Source organism: Cinclus cinclus, chromosome 3 (genome assembly GCF_963662255.1).
Source record: "Cinclus cinclus chromosome 3, bCinCin1.1, whole genome shotgun sequence".
Classification (NCBI taxonomy): Eukaryota; Metazoa; Chordata; class Aves; order Passeriformes; family Cinclidae; genus Cinclus; species Cinclus cinclus.
The window spans coordinates 86108405-86136059 of NC_085048.1; the positions used below are offsets into that span (position 1 = coordinate 86108405).

Genomic DNA, 27655 nt, shown 5'->3' on the forward strand with positions numbered 1-27655 from the left:
TCTCCCTTTTGTATTTTGATAATGAAATAAGGAGAGAATATTTTTTCTTAATCTTCCATTTCTTCATTAAATTTAAACCCTGGTATTGTACTATTGGAAGTCTTTCTCATCTTCATTTTCTTTGTTACTTGACCTTATTCCCCTACTGATGCAAATTGCCATTTTTTAATGTCTTTATTTTCTTGGGTTATGACCATCCTTTTCAATACCTAACAGGCTTTATTTTATTCCTTTGCCTAAGACTGTGAAGACTTTGTGCATTTAAAAACTGGTAAAATATATTCTTGAAGAATAGGTTTCAAGATGTCTTTAAGAGAAGGAATTCTCTGGTTTGGCTTGAGATTATTAAAAGAAGCTTATACCTGAAAAAGATAGGAAAGCCTGAACCTCAGAGTGATTTATACAGTTTACTAATCCCCCAGAACTTCAGGTTAAATAGGTGTGTTTGAAGAACAGTTATAAAACTTAACTGCTTTGAAGACCTCTACTGTTATTGTGGCTGCACACAGACAAATGTTCTGAATGCCTTTAGGTAGAGGCAAAAGTCAGCTTTAAATCACCTCTTTCCAGAGTTCCAAACACGAGATTCCATAAAATACTGTACTGAAACTTGTCATCACCTGAGTATGGAGGTGCAAGTGATCTTAAAGACCTGGACACAGCCCTCACTCTGCTCTGGCTGAGATGTGAGTATAGGAGGTGCACAGTAGCCTGGCATGTTACCTGTAGGACAGCAAGCTGTGCCTTTGTGGCCAAAGCCCTGGCAGCTGTGAGTGTGCCTTGCAGGGTGTATTGCAGTGAGTTAAAGTGCTGTGCAGTAAGCTGTGCTGTAGCTTGGTTCTGCTGTAGGTCTGGATTACTTCCTGTGCCACTGTCATTTTCTCCACTGAGACACGTCATTTTGTCTTGTTTGTGTCCTGAGTTAATCAGGACGGGCATGGAGTCAGGTTGTTTGAAAAAGTTAAAATACTGAAACTGTAATGAGGAAAAAACCCTTTGTTTTAGTCAGCTTTAAAAGCTGACTCTAGATTTTGACATGGTCAGATATCCTGTGGGTGTTTCCAGCTGGAATGTTTTGCTAGCGGGAGGTTCAGTCACAGCTTCTTCTTTGGCATCAAGGAGAACCTGACTGGGCTCTGTTAGGACATAGCTGAGAAGCAGTACCAACACTGTCAAAACTGAGGGAAAAAAAAATCTTTCAAGAGTTTATTCGAATTTTTGATTAATTGTAAACAGTTCAGTGTTTGTGTACTTCTTGAGGTTGCTTTCCTGTATTTGGAGATGACTGAAATAGTGTGAGGAAAACAATAAAATGTAGCATTTGAGGCAAGTGCTCTATTTTCAATCTCATACTTAAAAAGGAATTGGAAATTAAAGTCCTTGGCAAAGCATACAGAACTTATTCTGTGAGTTTAAGTCAACATGCAATGTATAAGAGAGCTGTGTAATAAGAAGCATGTTGTATTTTTATCATAAACAGAATAAGGTTTGATGAATCTTGTGACTGGATCATATCGTTCTTGCTTTCTCTGAAAAATGTATATTGTTTCTAACAATCCTTGCACTGGATCTGTTCCAATCTCATATAAAAAGTCTTTTTCCAGAAATGAAGACTGCTTTGTGACTAGAATAGCCAGATTTTAACCTGCTGCTTAAAAAAAACAAGCTAAACAAAAAGAGCTTTATTATATTAGAGAGAGAAATTGAGTAATTCCATTCTTAATTGAAGATTTGTTGCATGATAATTCTTCTCTGAATGCATCACTTAGAACAGGATAGGCAGATTATTTGAGAATAAAAATATAAATAATATTAGTGACTTCATGAACAGCTGGTTTAAGTTCAGGTGACTGACACATTCTGCAGATGGAGTGACAGGAAACAAAATGTGATGCAAATATTGACCCTGCTGACAGCCCGCTGAATGATGACATTATAATTCTATCACATATATTCTCTCTTGTGAGCATCACTTTGATTTCATTTTAACTTGACATTTAGCTTTCTCTCATTTTAAAAAATAAAATCAGAATAAATGCAAAAGCATTTGATTTGTTAAAATGTGTCTTTCTAATTTCTATGTGAAAACATTTGCTCTGGCAGTCAGGGTACCAGATGCTATAATATTTCACATGCAATCTTTATTATTAGCTTTGTTGTTCAATGATATGTCAGGCCTGGTATGTCACAGGAGCAGTAAGGCTGAGGAATATAAATTGGTACTATGTCCTGGAGTCATTTTAAACCATTGTATTTAACATATGTGACATGTCTGAGTTAGCTAGTGATTGAATTAAAGTTCATGATTGACACAGAATGCTCTGTTGTGACAGTGCTCAGGGCCTGCTACATACAGCAACATGTGTAGTCATACAGGAATGTCAGTTTTGAATAGGGTTTTGGGTTTTTTTTGTATTTTTCTACTTTAAAATACTCGGGAAGGAAAAATAAAATCTAAAGATGTGGATTTTATTTGCTTCTGAGTATTATTCTGTTTCTAAAATCTGCAGGTCAGTGAGTTTTCTTAGTATGAAGGTGAACTTTGTGTCTCCATAGTGAGATTAGACTAGCAGGTATCTACCAGAGTCCTTGAGGATCCACCACTTGTGTTGTGATTCTGGTTTTAAATGTAGAGTCGCAGACTTAGATTTCAAATTGAACTGTGTGTGCAGGTAGCACATATGCAACCAAATTTAGCTTTAGATCGTGACTGGGCAGTTATGTGCACAAGACTGTCAGAAGTACATGCACATAGTTTAAGGCTGGAGTGTTACTGTAAAGAGAGTTTGCATCCTTTTCTGCTATCTGTGAGCTAGGCATGAATAACTTAATTCATCCTCTTTGAAATTAAGCTGGGTGCCTTTGTGTCACAAGTTCTGATTCATAATGAATTATAAATTTGGATTAATAATGGGAAGAAAAATGGAATCTGAAGCATAGGAATAACTTTTTCTGTTTCTAATGTCTAGTTCTGATAGGAGTCACCCTTCAGTTAGTTTCTTGAGTTTTAATTTGGGTAATGAAATAAGATTATTCCACCACCAAAATTCATGGTGTCTTGCCTAATAAGTGTGTTTAAGATTGAACTGGATCCTGAGATTGCAGACTTCAGGAAAAACATACTATTTGTGATGCCATGGCATGATTTAATCTATGTTTAAATTGTGGATGTTATCTGTACGCCCTAGTACTCTGTGAACTGATTTACTGTACCACCATCCTGATTTGCTACAGAATGTCAAGCAAGCGCATACACAAATGTTGATAAGTTTATCTTTTGGATATTTTGTGTGTCATCTGTCTCTGCCATTTATGTTTGCACTCAGATTCTGGCCATTAACCGAGGGGAAAATCTGAAGATCCTGACAGTGAAGGTCAACATTCCTGACGGGGTGAAGAATGAATTCTGTTGGTGGTGTGTCAATGAAAGGTCTGCATGGATACATATTCTTACAGAAATCTCTTTTTTCTATAGACAGCTGCATACTGAAGTGTACTTCATATGTCTTGTTACATTAGGAGAACAAATTAAACAAATATTTATTAGATTAGATGAAATTAGCAAGTGGATAATTCTTACTCTATTTCCAGCTGCTGTAGCATTATGCTGAAAAGATCATGCCTTGGGCTATATTTGCAAGTTCTGGCACCATTCTTCAAGCAATTGAATGTTTTTAAAACATATGCAAAGGCTGGTGAAATGTGAATATATATTCAAATTGTGGTATGCATCACATCCAGTAGCCTTTACTGAAAGAACTTTGTAGAATCCAATAGAGTATACTCTAAACTTGGAAAAATAGCTTCATATGCCCTATTGCAATGATTAAATAGGTCTGTGTCAGATTTTAGATCTGTGAAGTACATAACTTCAGGTTTCATAAATGTAAGGAATTACATGTTTAAAAGGAACTTAATGGATTTAACAGACAAGCTTAAATGAAAGTGCTTTCAATGAATAACATAATATTATGTGAACCATCTCTTGAATTTTTATCTCTCTTTAAGTTAGAAAACTGGACTGTAAAAACCAGATTTTTTTTTTTTCTTACTGATCTGTTCATATAAGTTGTCTGGTTTTTTTAAGCCTGTGTTAGCATTGCATGATTTTCAAGGTCTTTTGCAAAAGTTTAGGTTAACTATAGGGGATTTTGTGCAATATGTATGTCAGTTTTTTTTGTGGAAACTGTACTGTGGTGTCCTCTGTTGGAGAATATTGTGATCCAAACTGTGCATCTTCCTTGCATGTATAAAAGATTACTTTCTTAGTTTAAGATATTGGGCATTGTTCTGCTGGTGTCTTAGAAACTCCTTCCTTTGCTTCCTAAAAATGACTAACCAAAAGGAAGGAAAAAAAAATAGGAAGAAATGCACCTCTTAATGTATGAAATTGAATACAGTGATACTGCTTTAGCATGTATTTCTTTTTCACAATAAGTCCAAGAAATGACTGTGGTAAACATATTCCTTTTTGTTGTAGAAATTTAATAGGGCTGCTTCCCTCTGAAAGGGTAGAATAGGGCTCTGAAAGTATTAAAATACTTTTTCGGCCAGATACTATTATTCTTAGATTATATTATGCTAAGTAACCTTTGTTTTCCAGGAAAGTGTTAGGAGTCATAAACACACCTCTTTGTTTCTAGTTTTAGTTACCTGTAACAGAATTTCTGTCCTCTCCTCAAGATGTATATTCTGGCAGAACATAGCTGTCAGTCTTGTTTTACTGCATCTATGATGGAATTTGGAAGCACTGTGGACCACAAATAATGGAACAGCTTGTCACTGCTACACAAATAGAAATGGGGTGTAAATTGAGATACTTTTGGTCGATTACCCTTTTGTGAGTCATCCTGCGATAGGAAGAATATTGACCTTGGAAATGAATACTTACTGATACTTAGCACTCATAAGGCTCTATATGCTTATGGCTTTTTACTGTTTAAGGACACTTTTCCACCGTTAGAAAACTCCTGAAGGAATGGTTTTAGTAGATCTTTGTGCATTAACATCGAAGATGGATTCTGATCTTCCTCCTTAGATTGACAACTGTGTTATCAAACTGACAAATACTAAATGTGTATTTTGCCCTGCAAGCTCTGAAATGACTGTCCAGGGGTGGAATTTACATTATTTTCATTGCATTGATTTGCTGGTTAGAGCAGAAGGTTAATAACTTCTTTTTTTGAGTCAATGGTTTCAAAACTTTGCAAGGGTTATAACTGATTTGCTAGACATCACACACACAATCAGTTGCAGAACCAAAATGCCAGCTTGCTACAGAGCTTGGCCAGTATTTTAGCCACAAAACAGTATCACTGCTGCCTAGTGGATTAGTAGCAAATACTCTGAACTTTGTGTTCTTCTGAGACAGATTTTTTAGCATTTAATGCTCCTGCAGTAGAAAGTGAGTTTGGAAGACTAGAGTTCCTTGTTGCATTGAGCACTGTGTAGATGCTGTCTAAGAATATTGTAAAATTTTTTGCAAGTACAGAATGTTTACCTAGCCTGTATAAGCATCTGCTTCCTTGCAATTTGTGTTTGTGTAGAAAACTCAGGAATATCCTTATGCCTGGCCCTATGGATTGTATTTTTCCCCAGAAAATGGCATCTCTCTGGCTTGAGAGGGAATCTACTACCATTAACACTAGAGCTCTACTAGTCCCAAAGACTTTGTTCTGAAATTGAACACAGAAAAATGGTTAGTGACAGAGCCAGAGAGGGGCTGCTTAGCTGGCTTTGAGTGTTGGAGTTGTTCCTTGGGATGGCGTGAGAGTTTGTTCCCAGATGGGATTGCAGCCTTAAAAATGAAATTTAATGTTTGATGTTATTTCAGTTTCCAGTCAGAATTCTCAGATCCTGTGTGAACTCCATGGCACAAGCCTTAAAGACTTACTTTGTCTGTGGTCACTAACTTGGTACATGTTTTATGTAGTGTCTTGGAGGAACACAAAGCTCTGCTGTTTGTCTTTCAGGTATAAAAGCCTAGCTGACCCTTGTGTGGTATTAGAACTGTGAGCAACTTCTCATTCCAATCATGTTTAACTCATTATTTAGTTGCTTAATTATTGTAGTAATTCTGGAATTTATAAGATTTAACAATGTAGAAGCCTTTTTGGAAAATTCCTTTTTTATCTAGCTGTTTGCATGTGTTTTTAAAATATTTATTTTATTTTTCTTCCGATCTTTTGCAGATGGAAACCAAAACAATTTTTAAAACCGGAATTTATGAGGCTGTTCCAGAGTTCTGTAGAGGATGCATATAAACGCCTTATATATCCTCTTCTCTGTAGGGAATTCAGGTAAACCTGGAGTAAATCTGTATTTTCATATTACTGGGGTTTTTTTTGTTTTTTGGTTTTTTTTTTTAGCAATTCTCTCCGCAGTGTTTTGTTAGACTTATCATTTATCTGTTTGAAAATATCAGCATGTTTCTAATGCTCTGTGCTTACAGAATAAACAAACTGTGGTCTTGGTTCTATAGATATAATTACTGATCCTATACAGTTTTGGCTACGGTAGAGAAATGATCTTTCTGTGAAGACATTTTACATGCTGATATGCTAGATACTCATACATGTATCTAATAAAGTACAATTTAGAACTGTATTATCATGATAGTTATATCTTTATTTTTGTAATAACATAAACCATGATGTTACTGAATTTTCCCAGCATCTCTTCTTGTGTGATAGCAATAGTACCGTTAGTGACACTGTTCTGACTCTTTTACCTGTCTAATGGAACTCAGTGAAGTATTGTTAGGGTTGGAAACACCCCTTTTGTTTGCCAGCTGCATTTTGTGGCAAACTAATTAGAGTGTTAGTCTGATACTATTTTGTGAGTATTGTGATGTCTCTAGAAAAGTCAGTAGTAATGACGTCATTTGATATCATGTCACTTGTTAAGATCTGTAATATTGTTCTATATTTAAAGGGAATTTAAAACTCAGTATCAAATAAGCATGAATTAAATAATGTATATCGTGGTGTAGTATAGGAGTTTACCACATAGTGGAAATTATTGAATTTGTCAATTAAAAGCATTATCTTAGTAGCCAACAGTACTTACGGTCTGATTCTTCAGTACCAGAGAAGCTCCTCAAAACTTGCCATGCTTCATTCTGGCAAGGCTATCTCATATGTTAATGCTTTCTTGAGGTAGTTGAAAATGAATTTTATTGAAGAGACTCTTTCTTGGACCAGAAATGTTGAAATTATTTGTATCAAAATGATATACCTAGTACCTAAAATCAGCAACCACATTGTGAAATGTGTTTCTTCTGTACCTTCTTGGGTGTGCTTTTGTGTTTGAATTGGAGTTGTTTTCCTGACACCTTTTCATGAACATAACTGCAAGAATGATCTGTGTTCTACCTCTCTGAAAAGAACCCTCAGCTCAAGATTTTAACAGCATGTATTTCTAGTGGCTTTTGAGGTTCTTCACTGCAGTATGTTTTGTTTGCTTATTGCTTTGCAAGCAATATTTCTTCACCGCTTTTAATTAGTGTGCCTTTCTTGTTTCTTGGAATTTCACAGATTTCTAGAAACACTGAGTTCACTTGTTGTTTTGTGACCACAATACGTGTAGCTACCATAGGGGAGGCATTGTGTCTATTGTGGTCAAAATGGTGGAGAGTTCATTTGTTGGCTTCTGTCACGTGGAAGTGAAAATGGTTGTCATTCCTAGCCATCTCTGCAATCAAACTTCTTTAAAATAAAGAGAAAATACCTACTTTTTAGTGGGGTTAGGTTTTAAGAGAACTAAGCAACCTTAGATGTAGGGATGCTTCAAGGCTCTTTGGTTGTGGTTTTTTTCAGTGATTTGTAGGACAGGACTGTTGTGGCCTGTGTTGTATGTAGCACTTTGAGGACTGCTGGAGTAGTAGGTTGCTGAAGGTTTTCTGTTCTATTAATCAAAAGGGGAAAAAAAAAAGGCTTCCTGCCCTGCTACTTATTAGATGTAGCTCACGAGTAATCAATGAAAAGAATATGAAGCTTGCTGCCAGCTCCTGAGGGGATGTGTGCTTAGGTTCACTCTTAGTGGTGTTGCATGATTGGTGGAGTTTGGATAGGAGAATGTGAAACCTCTCCTATAAAGAGGAACTCAAAGCACCTGACAGCATTCTGATCCCTGACCACTTAACCCTTATCCTCCTCCTATTTTCTTTCCGGACACACCAGGAGCTGTTTTTCCTGACTCGTGCAAAGGGCTGCTAAAGTATTCAATAGCTCCTTTTAGCATTAATATTTCCAACCCACCTCCTGCTGCTTTTTTTTTTTATTATTATCATTAAATGTTGGAACAGAAAGTTTCCAAGAATGTATTGAAGTTGCTGGTGCTCCTAGTGATCAGAAGAAGAATGAAACTTGCCAGCAAGACGATTACCTTATTTATCATTTAATTTCCTTTCTTCCATTCTGTCAAATATAATTTCTTGTATCTGGTATAATAATGTCCAGTGTTGCTTTTGGCTCTTTGAACTACATTTTAACTTGCTGCAGTACTGCATGGAATGATTCCATCAGGGATTTTCATGCAAGTGATGTGGCATGGGTATATTATTTTAATGGATAATCCTTTCATAACTTTCCATGCTTTCTTGCAGAGAGCACTCTCTCTCCTCTGTCTTCAGGGACACAAACATTTCTCTGTATATCTTGTTTCACACCTGAAGCTAGTTTGCAGGTGTTTTTTCACAGAAATGATTGCATCTCAGACTGTACATGGAAATGGGGAATTTTAAATCTCAGTTTAAAAACTGAATCTTAGAACATTGAATATAGAAGCTAATAGGTCATGATTAGGTTATTTGCTTTCTTTACAATGCACCTATTAGTGATACACAGTCTGAGTGCTTTGTAGATTTCAAGGGAGGAGCTTGGAGTCCTGACTTGATTGATATTTTTTCATAAAGTAAGAACTGAAGAGTTTTGAGGTTTATTTGTTTGTTTGTTTGTTTTTTCCAAAATAGCCATTTTTCTTGTATTTAGAGAGAATGACTCCTCTCTGCCTTTTATCTCTGCCATATTAATGAGAACTGTCTTAAATTTGAAAAGCATGGATCTGGACATCTTGCCATTTGGATGAAGCCAGTAATACACTGAAAAAGAGAAAGATATTGGATTGGTTTGGGTAGCTTGATGGGTTTATTTTTCTTTTTGTTTTTTTCTAAAGGATCAAATTATTACACCAAATTGGAAATTAAGTTCACTCCTTCAGACAGTAGATCATGTAATTGATACAAGTGTTGAGTAAGAGACAGAGAAAAAAGATGTCTATATTTGAAATTTTAAAATACATAATATTACGTAGTAGAAAGGACATTCCCCCTACACACCTGGCAATTTCAGTAACATTTCCTGTTACTGTAAAAATTGCTATATATCCATGCCAATTTTGAACACGATTTCCATAAGGCTGACATAACTGATAGCATGTGTTTAGGGGCAACTTTAATTCCTACACAAGCCTCCCTTCTTAGATGGAAGGGAATTCCTTCTTAGGAATTTACACTGTGGTAGAACTTGGCCTTGTGGGTAGCTGGGATCCTGTATCTTTGGGATAGATGGAACAATGGAACTTGGCCTGTCTTTGTACAAAGCCTCTGGTCCAAGGGCATTCCCTTCTCTTGTCTACAAGCCACTTTTAACCTTCATTTGCATACATGGGTGACTGGTTGATTCTCTGTTATGTGTGTATATAGAAGATCCATACTTCTATGAGGCTGAGGTATTTGCTTTTGTTTTCTCTAGTCTCTTATAAGTGGCATCTAATTGTTCTCTCTCTGGACTCTCCCTTGAAGAAGCTTGTTCTGTGGTTTAGATTTATTTTTTTTTTTAGAGAACTGAAAAACAGGAGAAGAATGCTGTAAGACTCATCAAGAAATGGAATGGCAACTGAAATGCACTGGAATGAGTGTAAAAATATACTTTCAAGGGGAAGTAGTTATCTTTTTAGAAGTAAAACTATTAGCTCTGAGCTATCCTGCCACAGGAGAGGCGCTTTGGCAGCGTGAAAGGTAGCTCCACATGAATGTTAAGTGCTAGAAGATAAGGTTATTTAGTTAAGCAATAAAGACAAAGAATCATTGATTTATTTGGCCTGTATTTCGAATATTGTTGTTCATTTTGGTCCACTCACATGGGGAGGGGGATAGGAAGTAGGAAAACAATTGACTGGAACTGGAAAAGGCCCAGTGAAGGGCAGTGAGGAATGAAATAATTTCTCTGGAAGGAAAAAGAATGGCTACACTATGACTACAACTTGGAAAAGGGAGGACTTAGAGTTAAATGATGTGTGAAGAGTGAAACAAGGTTTTTAGGGATAAATTTTTACTCCCCTGCAGTATAAGGCTTAGGGGAGCATAATTAAAAGAATCAGTTTCCAACCAAAAGGTGGCAGCTATTTACACAGTTTGTGATGGACTGCAAAAGTCGCTGCCAACAGACTCCACTGATGAAAGAAATATATCTTCAGGAGGAGATTGGATAGTTAAGCGAGAGCTCTATTGCAAGCTAGTAAGGAGACAAGTCATGCCAAGCCCGGGAAATACTCTGGAAGCAGTTGGAGGCTAGGACAAGATGATGGAACAGATGCTGGTGCTGCTCTATCAGCTGCTTAGGCAGCTGCTTGGAGAAAGACCTGGAGAGAGAATACTGGGATAGAGGGACAACTTAGCTGAACTGGTGCAGCCAGTTTGGTGGTGATATGCAGAGTGTCTGCTCTTTGCTGAGGGCACGTTTGAACTAAGGAGCCTTAAAATGCATGTATGCTCTTCGCCATCTCACTTGTAGTTGTGTCTGTGATTATCTCATCTACCCGATGCAGAAATAAAGAGTGCATGGATGAAAGGGAGCCTTTTGCTGTTGCACACTTCCCTAGGAAATGTTCAATCAGTAATGTGTAAAAGAGGATCTAGACCTCTCTCTGGACTACTTTACAAATGAGGGACAGTGAGGACTCACTAGTTCTTCCTGTACCACTGTGGGATGAGACAGGGCTGAGCTGGTTGATTGGTTGGATCCTGAGCAAATTCAAGTCAGGCTTTTGAGTTCTTCCACAACCAAAAACTCAAAACAGCATCATATTCCATCATGTCAAATGGCCCTTATGAAGGTTGTCCTTGAACTATGTGTAGCCTACTTGTGCTGTGCATTGATTGACCTAAAAAACTTAAGTAATTGTCCCTGTCCCATTCTGATAGGGTTAGTTAACTGTAATGCAAGTTTTTGCCATTCTGTAGAAAACTGATAAACAGAGATAACAGGTTTTTTTCAGTGATAGGTAAAAAGAAAAGGAGGATAAGGGCACTGGCTACATTTTAATGAAGGCTTTACTGGATTGCTTTTGACTCCCTAATTATTGGAGTAACTGACAATGTAATGCATATGCATGTGGTAATGAGTACCTGCAAAAGAAAAAGAAATTAGTGAGGTGATGAATATTTTTGTACCCATAACTCTTTCAGGTTTTTTTTTTGTTTGTTGTTGTTGTTGTTTTTGTTTGTTTGTTTTTGTTTTGAAAAGTGCCATACCATGACAAAAATACTTGTCCTTGTCAGTCATTGTCTTGCTGGCACATATGGCAAATATGACATCATGCATCTTTTACATCTTCACTCAACAAGGCTAATTTGTTTCTTGTAAGACTCTGCAGTAAGTGTTTGTGCTTCAAGTTCTAAGTTAGTCCCTGCTGCACTACCTCACATGACTTGGAAAGAAAGGGGACACTGTGGCCCCAGCAGCTTTACAGTTAGGTTCTGAGGAATCAGAATACCCTCGAGAAAAAGCTCAAGTCTTCATGCTTCTGTAATGTCTGTTGAATGAAGTAATCCAAAGACAAAATTAAATGCCGCAGGAGTCATGGTCTGTTAGCAATTAGTTGGAGGGATCCTTCCAGCTTCTCTCTGGTACTTCTCAGTGTAAGCCATCACCCTTTTTCTGTTGGGTTGTGATTTTTCTCTAGAACTCTGAAGTTATGATGAATTTGATCCATGCTTCCTTGAAATCCACTCTTCTTTATAATTAGTATCAGCTTTGAAAGGAAGCTGTTCTTTGCTCAAAATTGAGTTGATGTTTGAATGGTAGTTGGTGAGTACACATTCTCACAAGTGTTTCTCTTGTACTTATGTTGACCTACTTTCTTAGAATAAGAATGAGATGATACAGCTGATCCTTTTGGAACAGGTGTCAACAACTTGATTTGAATTGTAACACTTAATTAAAGATGATGGAAACATGAATGGAACAAGCCTTACAACTTTGGAACAATAAATAAGTGTATTTAAAAGCTAATTGAAATATTTTTTTTTTCCCCATTTCCATCCCTCTAAGGTCCAAGTTGACATCTGATGCAGAGAAAGAGTCTGTGATGATGTTTGGGAGAAATCTCCGTCAGCTGCTTCTGACCAGCCCTGTGAGGGGCCGTGTTTTGATGGGAGTAGATCCTGGCTACAAACATGGATGCAAGTTGGCAATTATTTCACCAACCAGTAAGTTTTAATTCCAAACATTTTTGGAAGGACTGATAAAAACATACTCATTTATAGTAAAGATAGTTTCAAAACCTACTTTTTAATCAATTTTTTTTGTGAAACTTTTAGTGTTTTCCACACATCCTGCTGTATAAATTCCTTTTTTCAGCTAGCTTAAGGTTAAGTTTCTGGCACCTGGATTCCAGGGACTTCCTTGGTGTTATTGCTGCTCTCTTAAATAGAATTTAAAATGCCTTCTGTCTTCCTGAATGCAGGTTTAAATTATTTGCCGCTCAGTAGTTGGCTAAGAGAACACCTGGCATTTTTATTGTTTAACAAAGAATTTGAATTTAAATACTTTCTATAATACTGCTTTTTTCATGGCTAATATCTTGGACATCTGGACACCTTTTCAGCCCTTTTTGTTCATGTGCTTAAGTATGTCAGAAGTTAAGTATGTGCTTAAGAAGTCAGAAACACTGTTCCTGCAAATATTCTTTGTTCACATATGGAACAGAGCCTTTCCACTTTGTCCTAGTCTGTTCAGGTGATACACACCTCTTTAGGCCTATGCAAAAACTATTTTTTTCCTTTTATTTTGTTGTTGCTTTTTGCCTAATAATATATCCACCCCAGGAGAGTGTAAAGAAAGGTGTGTTCTGTAGAAGGCAATAAAGGTGAGGTAAATGATTATGAGCTTTCATTGCACCATTAGATATCAGTTCTAGTTAATACAGTTCTTTCCAAATGGGACAGATGGGATGATAAGAGCTAGCACTGGAATTCTAGAACTCCTGTATTGCAAGTCCTTAGACTTTCTAATTTTCATTACTCTTTACTGGATTTGTAAATTATACTACACTGAAACAATAAATCTTTTATAGTAAATTGCTGTTTTTCTCTTTGATATAATACATTATATTTGCAACTAGGTTTAGGTGCTCATTACTTCTTATGTCAATATGCCTACAGGGAACTACAAAGTGTATTAACTTATTTTTCTTTGCCAGCCAAAGCATTCTTGTCCTATGCCCACTATGCATTTCTTCTAAATGGACATAAAGATCAAAGGGAAAAAATGGCTTATTGCGAAGCTTTGTTTGTGAATCATCAAAGTAACTTCAGTAGTTCTGCTGGATATAACTTTTGGACTTTTGTAGGTTTAATCAAATGGCTTTGTATTTCATTGTAGGTCAGATACTCCATACTGATGTAGTTTACTTGCATTCTGGTCAAGGATTTCGTGAAGCTGAGAAGATCAAGAGGCTTCTGCTGCAGTACAAGTATGCTAAAGAAACTTCATTTATTGCTCTTTCTTGCCAAACAAAATGAAAGTCTTCACTATAGATAAACTTGATTTTGAGTGCAATAAGAATTCTAGTGATTTAACTGGAGGTTTTTTTTTTTCTTTAGTCTAGTTCAGAGCTTGCTTTTTCTTATGTGTTCATGCTTTTGCAGTACATATATGTTAGAAGCAGATGAAATCAAGCCATGGCTGTGAGTATGGCTTCATGCTATGAATGTATTCCTGTAAAACTCTGTTAATCTATTTATTTTTTAGAACAGAAATTAGCATTCAGCTAAGAAATAAGTTTAGCCTTCTTGTTTTTACCCGTCTCCACCCCCAAATCACTCATCAGTCTTTCCCTGTTCCAAAAACCACATTAAGTTTTGGTAGAGTTTTGTCAAGCAAAGGAAATCCCGCAAAGGTAGATCTCCAGATGGAATTACAAACAGGGGCAGCATGATTAAAAGTTTGTGTCCAACTGTGTCTGTGGACAGACATCTGGTATACTGAGTCAGCTGCTGAATTGCCACAGCATACAGTCCAGTTTTTCTGTCAGCATTAGATTGGCTTTAAACAAGGTGATTTGGTGGCTGGCTGTGGTGTGGGCAGTCAGAGGGAATGACCTTGCAAGCTGTTGGAAACTATGATATTCCCATTAAGGAATGAAGATGCTGATTGCTTTGGCTTCTGTTCTTTTTCATGACTCATACCAGATGAGGGAAATATGAGGTGAAGGTGTATGAGGACTATAAATAACATTGCATTTATTAATATGAAGTATCATTTTTTTATTTTCTGCTTATATTACCACTTGTAATCCCATTACAAATAAGTTGAAGTTTTTGATTCATCTCATGAACTGTCACATTGAAAACCTGTTAAACACATCATGTTGCTTCTAGGAATGTTTCCCCATTACATCTGGGCCTTTTGTTATCTAAAATCAGATCTATTGGTCACTGTGGTGGATTGAATACTATGCATGAAGAGGTATAAAAGAATATTTAAGAATAATTGTTTGGTTTTTTTAACCCACACAAAGCTGCAGCACTGTTGTGATTGGCAATGGAACGGCCTGCAGAGAAACAGAAGCTTACTTTGCTGACTTAATTATGAAGAAATATTTTGCACCACTGGATGTTGTTTACTGGTAAGATCCCTTTGCTGGGATATGATTCATTTGTTCAGCATATTTTAACTTAACAGGTAGTTTTAGATGTAACTTTTGAATTGCTGCCTTGTCTGTATTTTGAGTCAGGCTTGACCCAACGTTCTAGCCAAAGAAAACTGGTTGTAGCTCTTTGAGGCATGACAGTAGTTATCCTGAGTCAGTAAGGGAGACCCACTGGAGCATTTTTTTTTCTTTCTAAGGTTTACTCTGTTGCTATTATTGTAACAAAGTATGTGAGTATATAGCAACACTAACAGCTAAGGACCCTTTTGACATTGTGCATTTATTTCTTGGTAAATGAGGTTTAATTGCACCTGATAAAACTTCTGTTGTCTGAGGCATGGAATGCTTGCTAATCCTATGGGAATTAAATGATGTGGAAATAAATATTGTGTTAATACCAAGTGGAGAGTAGTGAAAAATTTATCCTTTTCAGACTTCAAATTTTATCCATTAGTTTGTTGAATTTGAGCTAAAGTATTCTTTTGTTGGTTTGATGGAAACTGTATTATATCACTTTGTTTTCTATCATGCAGAACTGCATTACTCTCTTTTTTTTAAATTCCCGCCTTTATTTTTTTCTAAAGTATTTTTTTTTGTGATTTACCTTGGATTATCTTTTGTGCTGACCTTTAACAACAGTGCTTAGTTTTTTAGTCTTAGCATATTGAAATAAGTCTTCTATATTTTTAAGAAGGTTATGGCCTTTTGCCATTCAAACTATTATATACATTTAAAGGTGCCTTTTTTCATAAATTAGGAAGTGGCCTTACAGATACATAACAAAAGTGTTATTTCTACAAACTTACAGTGTGATCCCTCTTGCTCTTTGTTTCTAAATTTGCACAAGATTCCATTCTTAAATCACTCTTTTATTCCAGGAGGTGTAGTAAAGGTTTTTTAATTGTAATTGTAATTGTTTGCCAAGGGAAGAGGCTATTCAAGCTTCTGGAAAATTAGGCATCCTCTCTACTGAATCCAATGCAAAACCACAATGTTTTATGACTGTAGGAAGTGTAAAACACTTCATACTGTGTGGGTTTTGGCAAACGCTTAATTACACTATTGTTCACTTAATGTAGCTTAAAAGTTCATTATGTTGCTCTAAGCACTTTGTCTGAAATAGTGGTTTTGTTTATTTATTGATCATATACTAGTTTACACAGAAAGATTTTGTATAATATTGTGATTTGGGTTTTTTCCCCCCCCACTGTGTTTACCTCATCTGATTGAAAATTTTATCACCTTGAACTATAAACAGGGTGAAAATATTCAAAGTAGTACTTAAGTAACCAAGTTCTTGGAACTGATAAAAGCTCTTGTGTAATAGGAATTAGTATAAATATAAGATAGAAGTAAGGTTAACAATTTGTTGCTTTCTCTAGTAATGACCAATAATTTTTTAACCTTTCACATTCTCCAAAACTCCTGATAGCAAAAATCTGTAATGCAGTTGTTTAACTTGACATGTTATATCCTGAAGATTAACATAATCAAAAATATTTTTCTTTATATATTTATGTTGTTAATGGTTTTTTTGTGTTGTGCTCAAATGGCAGATTGCTAAAGAGCTAGTCCATACTTCAGAATTTGTGTGCAGAACTGTGAGGTACTGCATGTTAAAGCAATGTGATTTTTTTTTTTCTTCATGCTGTAGGTGACATCTGGGGCTCTTGAACTTTGTATACTCCTGTGTGTGTGAATTTATGTATGTGTGTTTATTTACAGGCTGCATTTTGCAGTGCTTGTCTCTCTTCACATTTTGTCAGTCTGTACTGAGTTTTTTTCATGAAGATTAGGGTTCCCATAAACCCTTTCCTGATAAACCAGTTTCATGTACATCTCATTGTTTTATCAAGTGTTGGGGTTTCCAAGCCATACTGCTGAATCCTGAAAGGTAGCTACTTTATCCTTTCTAGCTCCAGAAAGCATTAATCTCCTTGGTACAACGAGTCCAGCCATCTAACCCCCACTTCTGATAATCCAGTGAAATGCCTGGGATTTGTCAGTCAGAGTTAAAAAAGGTGATGCTAAATGAGGAACAATTAGTACAGTGTTACTGTTTGAGCAATAGGTGACAGTAGGTTTACATTGGGATAACTATACCTTTTGAGGGGAATTGTGAAAGGTGACTTGGAAGAATATGCTCTTCTGATCCTCTTCTTTTTAAATAGTAAAGTTCTCCAGAGTATGTGCTTTCAGATCACAAACAGCTTTTCTGCTTCCATGTTCAAAGTCTTCCCTAGATTAGGTGTTTTCTCATGATAGGGTTGTTTTTTTTTTTAAAGTATGAGGACTTCGTTTATACATAGGCTGAATACAGGTATCTCATCAGTTGTGTGGAAACCTGTGTATGCTTTTGGATGAAATGGTCTTTATGAATCATTTTCAGTTAAAATCTATAAAAAAAAAACTCAGCCGTTGTTGAAACAGTTAATTCTTAAAGAAGGCCTGCTTCAGCAGGTTGCAGTGTTAAGTAAAGGATGGATCTGCTAATCAATATGGTGTTTGAACTGTGGGGAAAACAAAGCAACAAAGAACCCCAAACAAAACAAAACTACCTAAACCCCCAAGAACACAAAAAAACCCCATCCAGTACTTGAACTCTGACAATGATGAGTCAGTTGCATCTAACATGATACCATTTCCCAAGCCTTCAGCTTCTCATAGGGATGCACTGAGCTGCATCAAGGTGGAAATCCTTGCCCAGAAAAACACATCAGCTCGTTGCTGTGTGCAAGTTTTAGAGAATTACTAATTGTATCTGCATTGAATTTTTTTTCCTTAAAGGAGTCCAAATGTAAAGGAGCTTGGCAGATGAGGTTGGATTGTTTTATAGTGCTTTAAAAGCAAAACTCTCAACATAAGCTGTTGTTCAGAAAGGTGGCTGATGGGTAGGTATTGATTTGACTTCCTTGGGAAATATTAGCAGTGAAGAATAGGATCAGGAATGATTATAAAAAAAATTAAAATCTGTTTGTACTTTTCCATGCAGTTTATCATATAGAGCTTAGAATCATTCATTTCCAGGGAAATGAGGCAATAATAGAATATGTAATTTCAGAAAGGTGTGTACAGCTGATGCACACACAAATAATGAAGGCTAAAGTTAATATATGAAAAACAAGTGGTTAAAATAAAAAATACTTTGAAATGACAAATATCAGCTGTGTAGAGTTTTACTGAAATTTTCCAAAGAGAAGACAAATCAGTGAAGACAGCAGTAGGAAATGAGGCATATGGCATGATTTTTTCATGTGGCTTTAAAACCTGTCTGGACTCAGCTTGACAATTTTTGATTTAAAGCAAATATTTTTCACTATTTTTGTAACTAACATGCTTTCAGATAGCTACATCCAACCTAAATAACTACAGGACTTTATTTTAATTTTTTTTTTAAATGTAGTTTCCTTTTTAGAGCTGTGTTTATTGACTTAGATTAGGATTGGACTAGAGCCAGGGACAGTCATATCTAGTCTTTGGGTTTTTGGTTACAAATCAGTTTTTGTTACAAGGTTCAATAAATATTCTTGATTATTTATGTTGGTTCTATTGTGAGTTCTTGCCAAAGACACATTGTATTATAACCAAAACAGATGTTCTAGTTTAGACAAGTGTATTTGTTTTAACAGGACCAGAAATGTAAATGAAACAACATTGTGTTCAGCATTAACATGGCAGATGATGAACTTTAAGGATTTCATTGGCCTTTTTGAATTAAATGAAACTCTTGAAAAAATATTTCAAGAATCTGTGGTTTTTTTTGATTGCTGTCAATTTGAGGCATCTTGGAAATGTAAGCTATCAGAATGACAGGTGAACTATGCTAAAGCAGGACAAAACAAACAGCTCAATCCTTGTATTTGGCAAAATCGAATCACAATTTCTCTTTCAACCTCAATGGTTTTATTGTCATAATACAAGCATTCTTACTGGTCTGACTCTGCTTATGTGCCTGCTGCATTAATGCACACTCAGAATCAAGTATTTCAGCTTGTATTTAAAAGTAAGTTTGATTAGTGTCAGGAATTGTCAATTGTTTTCAACATGCAGCCTAGAATGCAGCCAGGCAAGTGTACTTTGTGTTGTTGTTTAGATGGGTTGGTGTTTAATTTGTCTAATTGGTTTTAAACTTGATGCAAAATCCTGTTCTGCCACACAACAAAATCTTTTCTTACTCTCAAGACTTTATAAGCAATGTAATTAATAATTTGCTGCTGTTTAAGTTCAAACACTTCTGTACTGTGACAAATAGGGGAAAGTCTGTAATGTCTTGTAAAGTTCTCATTGGGTTTTCTTTAATGCTTAAATTGTCTGCTTTAGAGTACTTAGAAATGTTCTGCTAAGGTAGAATAGGGTTGTAATACCTTTTGAAGTTGGACCTTGGTGGCAAGAAATTGATTTAGAAATGTTTGTTCTATGGGGTTTTAGGTCCACTTGTATTTTATAGGTGTCTGCACATGCTTTAAATATCCTTTTCAATTTAAATGTGTGTTTTATGTTGTTGAATATCTACATTATGCGCTCTCAGCTTTAACAAATGCCACTTTCAAGTTCCATGCCTCTACATTTCTAATGTTACACTAGCTTAATTCCCATTACTTTTCTGCTTCATAGCACTCGCAGTTTGAAAAGGACCTAACATTTGGGTTCACATTATGATAATTAGGTTTCAAAGCAGTGTGGGGGGATTAAGATGTCTGAAGTCTAGTTGCCGAATAAAGTTCAGAACTACTTGTAAAACTTGTTTGAGTGGTTAACAGAAGTGGTTTTATTTATTCAGTGCTCATGCAGCATTAATCCGTATTTCATCAGGTACCCACAGTGCTGTAACTCTAGATATGACCTTGGGACTTAATTTACCCCATCTCAGTTTTCCTTATTAATGTGCCATGAAAGAGGTACATGAAAGATAGCCAACTTCAAAGCACCTTTTCAAATAAAGTGGTTGATATGAATCCTCTGGTATTTAACATTGTCTGTCAAATGTTTCAGCTGGTTTGCATCCTTTTACAAGCCATTGCTTGCTGCATTAATGCAGTTGTTTCAAGTCTGTTGAGAGTATGAAGGGGGGTAGGGATATGGGAAACTTTATTCCTATTTATTTTTGATTGTGTTTCCTTTAAGCTGTTATTTTTGTCTGTTAAGCTATATAACTCTCTTGATGACACATTTATGTATGCACTCCTACACACCTTAGGTCATTAGTTGTCTGATCCAGAAGGTGGAAAGTAGTTTGGAAAGTTTTGGCTAAAGGAGTACATATTCAGTGGAAACAATGCACACATCTGAAATGTGCACTGAGGAACCTTTGTTCTGCTTTTGTCTCCTTCAAGCTCTAGTGGAGCCATGAGAAGTCCTAAACAATGAAGAACTACTTTGAGGAACAAGCAGGTTTAAAATGTGTGTGAAGAAGACAGTCAATGAAAACATTTTAAATTATGTAGCGATTTTTAGCCAAACTGTCTTTCGTCCCTTACTAAAAAGTTACATTCTGTTGTGATTTTTTTTTACCACAGCTGAATGATTGTGCATACTTCAAATGGAAAACCGTTTTGCATGTACTTATATTTAGAGGAGACAGTCCTGTAAGTTGGAACCTCACTCTGCATAGAGGTGGCTTCCTCCTCCTACTCTTTGTTCTTCATAACTTGGGTAGTAATTTATCTATTGTTCATACAACATGGACTGGAAAGAGTGTCTGCATTTAAAATAGGATCCAGTGCTTGTTCCTGGTGTATCCATAGACTGGGATCTATGTTGAGATGGACCCATAATATATTCAAAATGGGAAATTCAGAGGTCATCTTTGCCTTTGAGGCAGGGATTCACCTCTGCCCCAGCTGTAGGCACCCACACCATCCCTAGCTGTGTTTTTCTGAGGGGAGGGAAGGAAATAGGTGAGCAGTGAAATTGTGGTGGAGCAGGTAAAACAGGAGATGGTAACTTCTGGCTTGCATAGCATGAATTTGAAACTTTTTGAAGAAAACTGTATAAACTATACACTTGATAATTACGGAGCTGTTTTTTATATTTCAGAGAAATAATTCATGGTTTCCAGGATGTGAACAAGGAGTAATTGGAACTGTTTCAATGTAGTTAAAGAGATTATTAATTCCTCTAAGTTCAGAAAAAGAGTAAGTGGCATATGGAGTCTAGATTTCAGTCGTGAAGCATGGGGTCAGGAAGCAAACTAGTGAAAAAAATCTGATTTTGAAGGAAAAAGTCAATTTTTCCAGAGCACTGGGTCATGTTATTTGACTTGCATCCAAGGAATCTGTGGTAAAACAGTCTGCGGGGAGAAAGTTTAGTGCAACTTCCCTTCTATGTTTTCTCTTTCTAAGAGTTGTTATAAGTTATGCATTCTCAGTATGTAAATCTCTTCAGGACTTTAAGACATACTAAACAAGTAGAAGAAATGGAAGATTTTAGGATGAAAACCCACTAAACTTATGGCAACGTGGCTAAGGGCAGTAATGCATTATTTTCAGTTAGAAATATGCTGATCTCAAATATACTTCTGCAAATCAAATAATTACAGTGAGAAATTGAACATGATAAATTCTTTCCCTCCTTTTTCTCACAGAGAAGCCATTTATATTTGGGATTGCAAAATGAATTATGTTTTTGCTTTTGTGTGCCCCACTGAGCAGTAATTTGAACATAGGCTGTTTTCTTGTAGATCTTTGTTATTTTCAGATTCATGAAACATCTTTTTTTAATGATAATCATCTTTAAAAATCATCTGTATTGCATACAACAGAAGTCAGGTGAAAAGGGAAAACCCTCCAAAAATTATTGCAAACACAAAACAGGAAGTTGTTGAAAAGGTGAGAGGTTGAGAGACACCAGAGAAAGAAGATGGAGTGAGCAAGAGCTACCATTTCTGCCCAGAGTGTGGCCATCAGTTCCCCTGGGGGCAGTTTTGACATGATTGTATTGCGTGCAGTATGTTTGTAGAGCAAGACTAGGAGTTGTCGTAGAACTCAAGACAAAATCATAGTCTTAATTTAAATGTACAGCACAGGACTAGTAAAACTATACTGTGAGTAGGGCGTTTTATCTTTTGGATGTGTTTGACTTTATTAGTAGACATCTTTAAAAGTATTACAGCTTCACATTGTGTGCTGGTCAGTGTTTGAAATGCAATCCCTTTTCTTAAGGGCTTTCTGTGATAACAAGTTCATCTGCCCTAAAGTCTCTTGTTCAAGGCTTTTTCCAAAGCCCAGAAATAAGAAACTTTTAATAAATTTAAGGATCTGAAATTTCCTGGATTGCTCCAGTCAAACAAAGGAGAGTAACAAAGATGGTGAAAGGCCTTGAGGTGAAGCTGTAGGAGGAACAGCTGAGGTCGCTTGGGCTGTTCAGCCTGGAGGAGACTGAGGGGAGACCTCACTGCAGTTGAACTTCCTCATGAGGGGAAGAGGAGGGACAGGCACTGATGTCTTCCCTCTCATGACCAGTGACCGGACTTGAGGAAATGGCCTGAAGCTGAGTTGGGAGGTTTAGGTTGGATATTAGGAAAAGGTTCTTTATCTAGAGGGTGTTTGAGTGCTGGAACAGGCTCCACAGGGAATGGTCACAGCACCAAGCCTGCCACAGTTCAAGATATGTTTGGATACAATACTCTAAAGCACATGATGTGATTCTTGGGGATGGTTCTGTGCAGAGCCAGGAGTAGGACTTGATGTTCCTTGCAGGTCCCTCTCAACTCAGCTTGTTCTCGGAAAGTAAACCAGTTAGTTTCTGTCTCTGGTATTTCTGAGGAGGCAAGTTACATAACAGGACAAAGTGAAGCTTTTTATTTTAGACTAAAATGATTTAGATTATTATTTCATGTGGTTACAACTTCTGAGGTTTTTTTGTGCTTTTTGGTCAACACCACAAGGTTCTTACCAGTGTAATATCATAGAAACCAAGTTCTTACTTAGCTTAACGAACATAACACAAGACAATAGTATAAAATGCCCACTTCTCCCATAACTCCTGTGTTTATTTGGTTCAACTTCCTTTATTCTCTCAATTGTTACCAAACCACTCTTCGTTGCTGTTGTCATGCTCTTAACATGTCTGCAGTATCAGTAGAGCTACCAAAGGATGGAGCTTTAAAATCAGTGTGAAAGGCTCTGTGCAGGTCTCAGCACTCTCTGCCATCCTGTTCTTGGCAGGAGAAGGCAAGGAGCCTGTTGTTAAGAGGTGTCTGAGTGGTTGCCAGGGTCAAGGAATGGCTCAAGGATTGCAAGAAGCTTGAGGAAGTGGTGCAGAAAGAATAAGTGCAGTCAGGGAATAAGGGGCATGGCACTTTGAAGGTGCTTCCTCTGGACAGACACACTCTAAAGTACAGCCTGTGGAAACTTTGTACAGCTGTGACCTCATTTGAGCTGTGTGTTCCTTGCCTGTTCAGTGCAGCAGGTTATGACAAGAGCAAGTTCCTGATCATTTTTGAGCATGAATGGGTGGTGTTCAGTCCAAGCTTAAAATCGAGGTTTGCACTTCAGCTGAAAAATGACCTAATGACATATTGCTTCTCAGACTGAGCATTGGACAAGACTCCTAACAGCAGTACATGGGAGTTTTTTTCCAATACTAAGTTTATTAATTTCTTTTTAAGGTGGAGTGAGCTAAATACCCTTTTTTATGTATCTCCAGAGTGTGTTTGAAAATGCTTTCTATTCATCATAAGGCATGGAAGGTTAGGATTTGACCCATTAGTGTGAGGTCCCACATGAAGAAAATGAGTGAAGCTTTAATAATCCAAGCCTTAATTGTTCCAAACTTGGTATTGATACTAATTTCAAACAAACCAGAAAAGCTTAGGCTTTCAGGTAAGCTGCTGCAGCAGCTTTTTAAGAGCTTCCAAGATGAGCATGTATGGTTCTGTAGTTTCAGGTGGCTTTTTTTTTTCCTTTGAAGTAGCATGTGTGGTCAACCTCAATTTCTGTCATAGTGGAAATGGAATGTAGTGAAATTTGGATGTTACCAGATAGAGAAGATTGAGGGTAAGTAACTGAGCTGAATAGTGATTCTTTGATGTATTTATGATTTGCAGATCATTGAAATTTACTGATGGCCATGTTTAAAAAAATCACTCCAGAGACTAAGCCCACTTGGAGTGGGCTTTGTTCTTCCATGTCCTGTTTCAAATATCTTGGAAGTAGCCTGTGAATCACAGGTTGAAAACCATTGGGTTTGGACCTGAAAGTAACACAATGTACAAAGTACTTTAAATAGATTAAATCATCCTTCTCGTTTGTATTTGTAGAACTTCAGTTATGGGTATTTAATTATGGAAAATTGGGATGTGGTTCTTGTTATCCATGTGTGCATTTTAAGCTGCTGATCTTCACCAATTGCATAGATGAAATGGAATTGCTCCACACTAGTATGGTATTGTCATGCTAACAACAAAATCTTGGATACTGGAAGTGAATGTGAATTAAAATCATTAACATGTTAATTTATGTTTTGTGTCAGTATGGTCTTTCTAAAATAAATGATGCTTGTGGCATTTGGGATATTACTCTACTATACATAAGAGACTCAGGAACATTCATGTGTTTTAAGTGATTGTGTCATAAAATAGCTATTGGTAATTGGCAATTGGTAAATTTTCACTGGTAAAGATTGAGAAATTTCATTTAGGCTCCTTATTATGTAAAGAGGCCCCAACAGGAGTTATTTGTGAAATCCCATCAGGAGTTAATTTAAATGGAAGCATGCAAATATAGTGTGATTAATAGACCATCCAGATTAAAACTATATAATTGCAAGATGATTTGTAATGTACTGAGTGTTATTGGACAGTCAGAGCTGGTTGTATATTTGGATAGCGTTTTGTCTTCAAGTAGGCATTCTGTAAGAACATAATGGAGAAGTAAGCGCTTTTCCATTCATGTGAGTTTGCCAGTAACATGTTTTTATTTAAGCTGAGATTCTGCCAAACTTCATACCTGTTCATTTGTAAAACCACATTTGCTATTCTGCATTTCAGCTCTTACTGGGCTTCCTTTATTGTTGCGAGATGAGATATATATAGATGTACTAATTTATTTAAACTCACTGTGCTATTATCTTTGATGCTGATAGCAGAAGCTTAGGCACTTAAATTACATTCAGCTGCCAGACATCAGATATCTTAATTTCAGTTTCTTTTCAGTCTTGTCTGTCAGAGAGGTACCTTGGGGATGAAATTTTTCATCCTAGGTCATAAATGCTCTCATTAGTGGGGAAAAGTTTCTTTATTCTTTGGCATATCAATACTGTTGAAATCTGGTAAAAATGTTTGTGGGCAGATCCTAGGTTTAGATAGAAATCTCCCCCAAAAATATTTTCAGGGTTTTTTAAAGTAGTAAACCTCAGGAAACTGCTTCCTGTACTACTGCGAACAAGTTCCCCCAGTATTAGAAGAGCAACTGGTACAACCTTTGATTTAAACCCAAAAAAGACAAAATGTCTTGGATTTTACAAAGATTTGAAAATTGGACATTTATGACCTCTAGGTGTCTAATAGCCCAAGAATCTTCCAGACCTGAGTAGCAAATGCAATGTGTCTGTCAGTAAAGCAAGAAATCTTTCTTTCTACAGTTAGCTGAAATTGCAATTTCTCTTCCTGATTTCAGGCTGTCGGCTCTTAGAGGCTGTTGGCAGTGCAGGAGTGAATGATGCCCATGTTGCATTTTCCCTCAGAGTAATTTTGTATGATGCTGAAACTGGGAGTAATGCTTGCCTGGACTCACTTAACTTTTCTTATCAACAAAGTACATAGCAGTCTTAAGAGCTCCATGAATGACATTGAAAGAAGCCACAGCAACAGGAGATACTTCATCGCACTTCGGCTTTTTTCAGGGCACGAGAGGCAGAGAATATAGACATGCTGTGTGTCTCAAAGAGACTTGGAGTAGGTTATTTGGGTTTGAAAAGGGATTAGATTTAGATGGCTGGAGTGTCATGTGGTTGTAACTGAAGGTGCCTTTTGAGGATGATTCCTTTCTATAACTGAATCCCAGCAGTTTTGTCAATGATAAGTGGACAGAGGGACAAATGATCTGTTTGTCATGGTGACTGATGTGGAGGTGAGACAGCGCTCCTGAAAGGAGCACTTTCAAAATGCACGAGCTGCATGAAGCATCTTCTTCAGTACCCATCCCTCCTGCAGCAACAATGAGCAAGTGCAGGGGAGAGGGCAGAGAGGAGAGTGTGATGTTGGCTTTCTTCTTCCTTTTCAGTTCTGGGGCCAGGCTGGTGTTGCTTTGGGTGACTCTCTGCACGGTTGTAAATGTAATCACATCCATCTAGCAGTTATGCATGTTTAGATATTTTCCTTTCCTTATAATACCTAATGCTCCTGAAAGTAATTTTATTGCTCATGTAGATGTAACACTTTTGCTTGAATCCTATTTGCAATTGCAGCTAATATCAGTTTCTAATTAAATCAGAATGTTTTTGTGTAGCAGCAAATACTATTCAAGCTGCTCTGCCGTCTATGGATGCTTCTAAATAAAAAGCCTGGAGGTGGGGGTGATGATGTCTCTCTATAAGCACTTATTGCTTATAATAAATTGGCTTTTCACATAAAACTTCTCTTCTCAAACCTAATTAACTTTTATATTTTCTAAAACGTCTTTGGCAGCCAAGGCAACATGCCTACTGCCTGTTCAGTTTGTTTATTGGGTTGAACTAGAACTAACATTCATGTAGAATACATTGTGACATTTGAATTTGATGTAAATGTTTCAGGGAAACATGCATCCTCTGTGGGTGATTCTCTTGTCACCGTTATGATGTTGTACAGTAAATATGCTTTGTAAGTGGGCTTTCAGTAAAATAAGTGATGCATTTGTTGCTTGTTCCTGGTCTGATTTTCCTCATAATATAAAATCACAGCTCCAAGTCACTTTTTTAAAAAAAATAAAGTTATTTTCTAGATATTTGTCATTTTTATGTAAATCAAACTGGATATTCCTGTGTTACTTCTCAGTGCTTATCTCTCTGCAAAAGGAAATGTTAACTCAAATTTTTTGCTGTAAGGGTAGATAGAAAGAGACATTGTCAATTTGAATGTTTTAAAATGCAATAACTTTGATATAATGATACAGTATCTTTTTAATATATCCTGTTTTTCTAGCTAACAAGAACAGTAAAAAGACTTTTAAAGGAATGTCTATCTCCTTTTAAAGGAATGTGTAAGGCTCTCCTATTGACTATTCCTCCTGTTAAGCCCTGCTCCTGTAGGGAAATGGCTGTGCAATCATCTTGCTTGTTTGTATCTGAGTGTCCACAGGCACTTGGTGCTGCCTTGGTTGTAGCTTTCTCCTTGGGGGAGCTGGTTGATGATCTCATGGCCTTTCTGGAGAAGACCTCTCACTGGAAAGTCTGACCGCATTATCAGCAGATTGAGCGAGAGGAAATTGTTTTTCCTCTTACTGGCTTCTCTTTGGTAAAGCAGTTGCAGTAGACTGTAGGTTACTGGACTTCTTACACTAACAGGAATAATGTTTTCTGATTGAGACAAAATTTTAAGCCTGGGATTGTTCTGGTGCTATGTGAGAAGAAAAAAGTGGTGGCACCTAATTCAAAGCAGATTCTATTCAGTTTTATGGTCTGTAGGAAATTTCTTCCAGGTTTTTATAAAGACACAGATGAAATGCTGATTTGTGTCAATATATTTTATTTAGTATGCGATGCATAAAATGAGAAATTAATTAATTTTGGTTCAACTGTAAAT

At 36.7% G+C, this 27655-nt stretch overlaps 1 protein-coding gene across 1 annotated transcript in view; it reads left to right on the forward strand.

Moving 5' to 3' along the window:
* Positions 1 to 27655, forward strand: part of SRBD1 (S1 RNA binding domain 1) — a 116047-nt gene that overhangs the window by 10948 nt on the left and 77444 nt on the right. The window contains exons 9-13 of the mRNA XM_062489239.1: positions 3327 to 3430; positions 6192 to 6299; positions 12333 to 12490; positions 13665 to 13755; positions 14803 to 14910. Of these exons, the coding sequence (XP_062345223.1) occupies positions 3327 to 3430; positions 6192 to 6299; positions 12333 to 12490; positions 13665 to 13755; positions 14803 to 14910 (569 nt within the window). The remainder of the gene's footprint in view (positions 1 to 3326; positions 3431 to 6191; positions 6300 to 12332; positions 12491 to 13664; positions 13756 to 14802; positions 14911 to 27655) is intronic.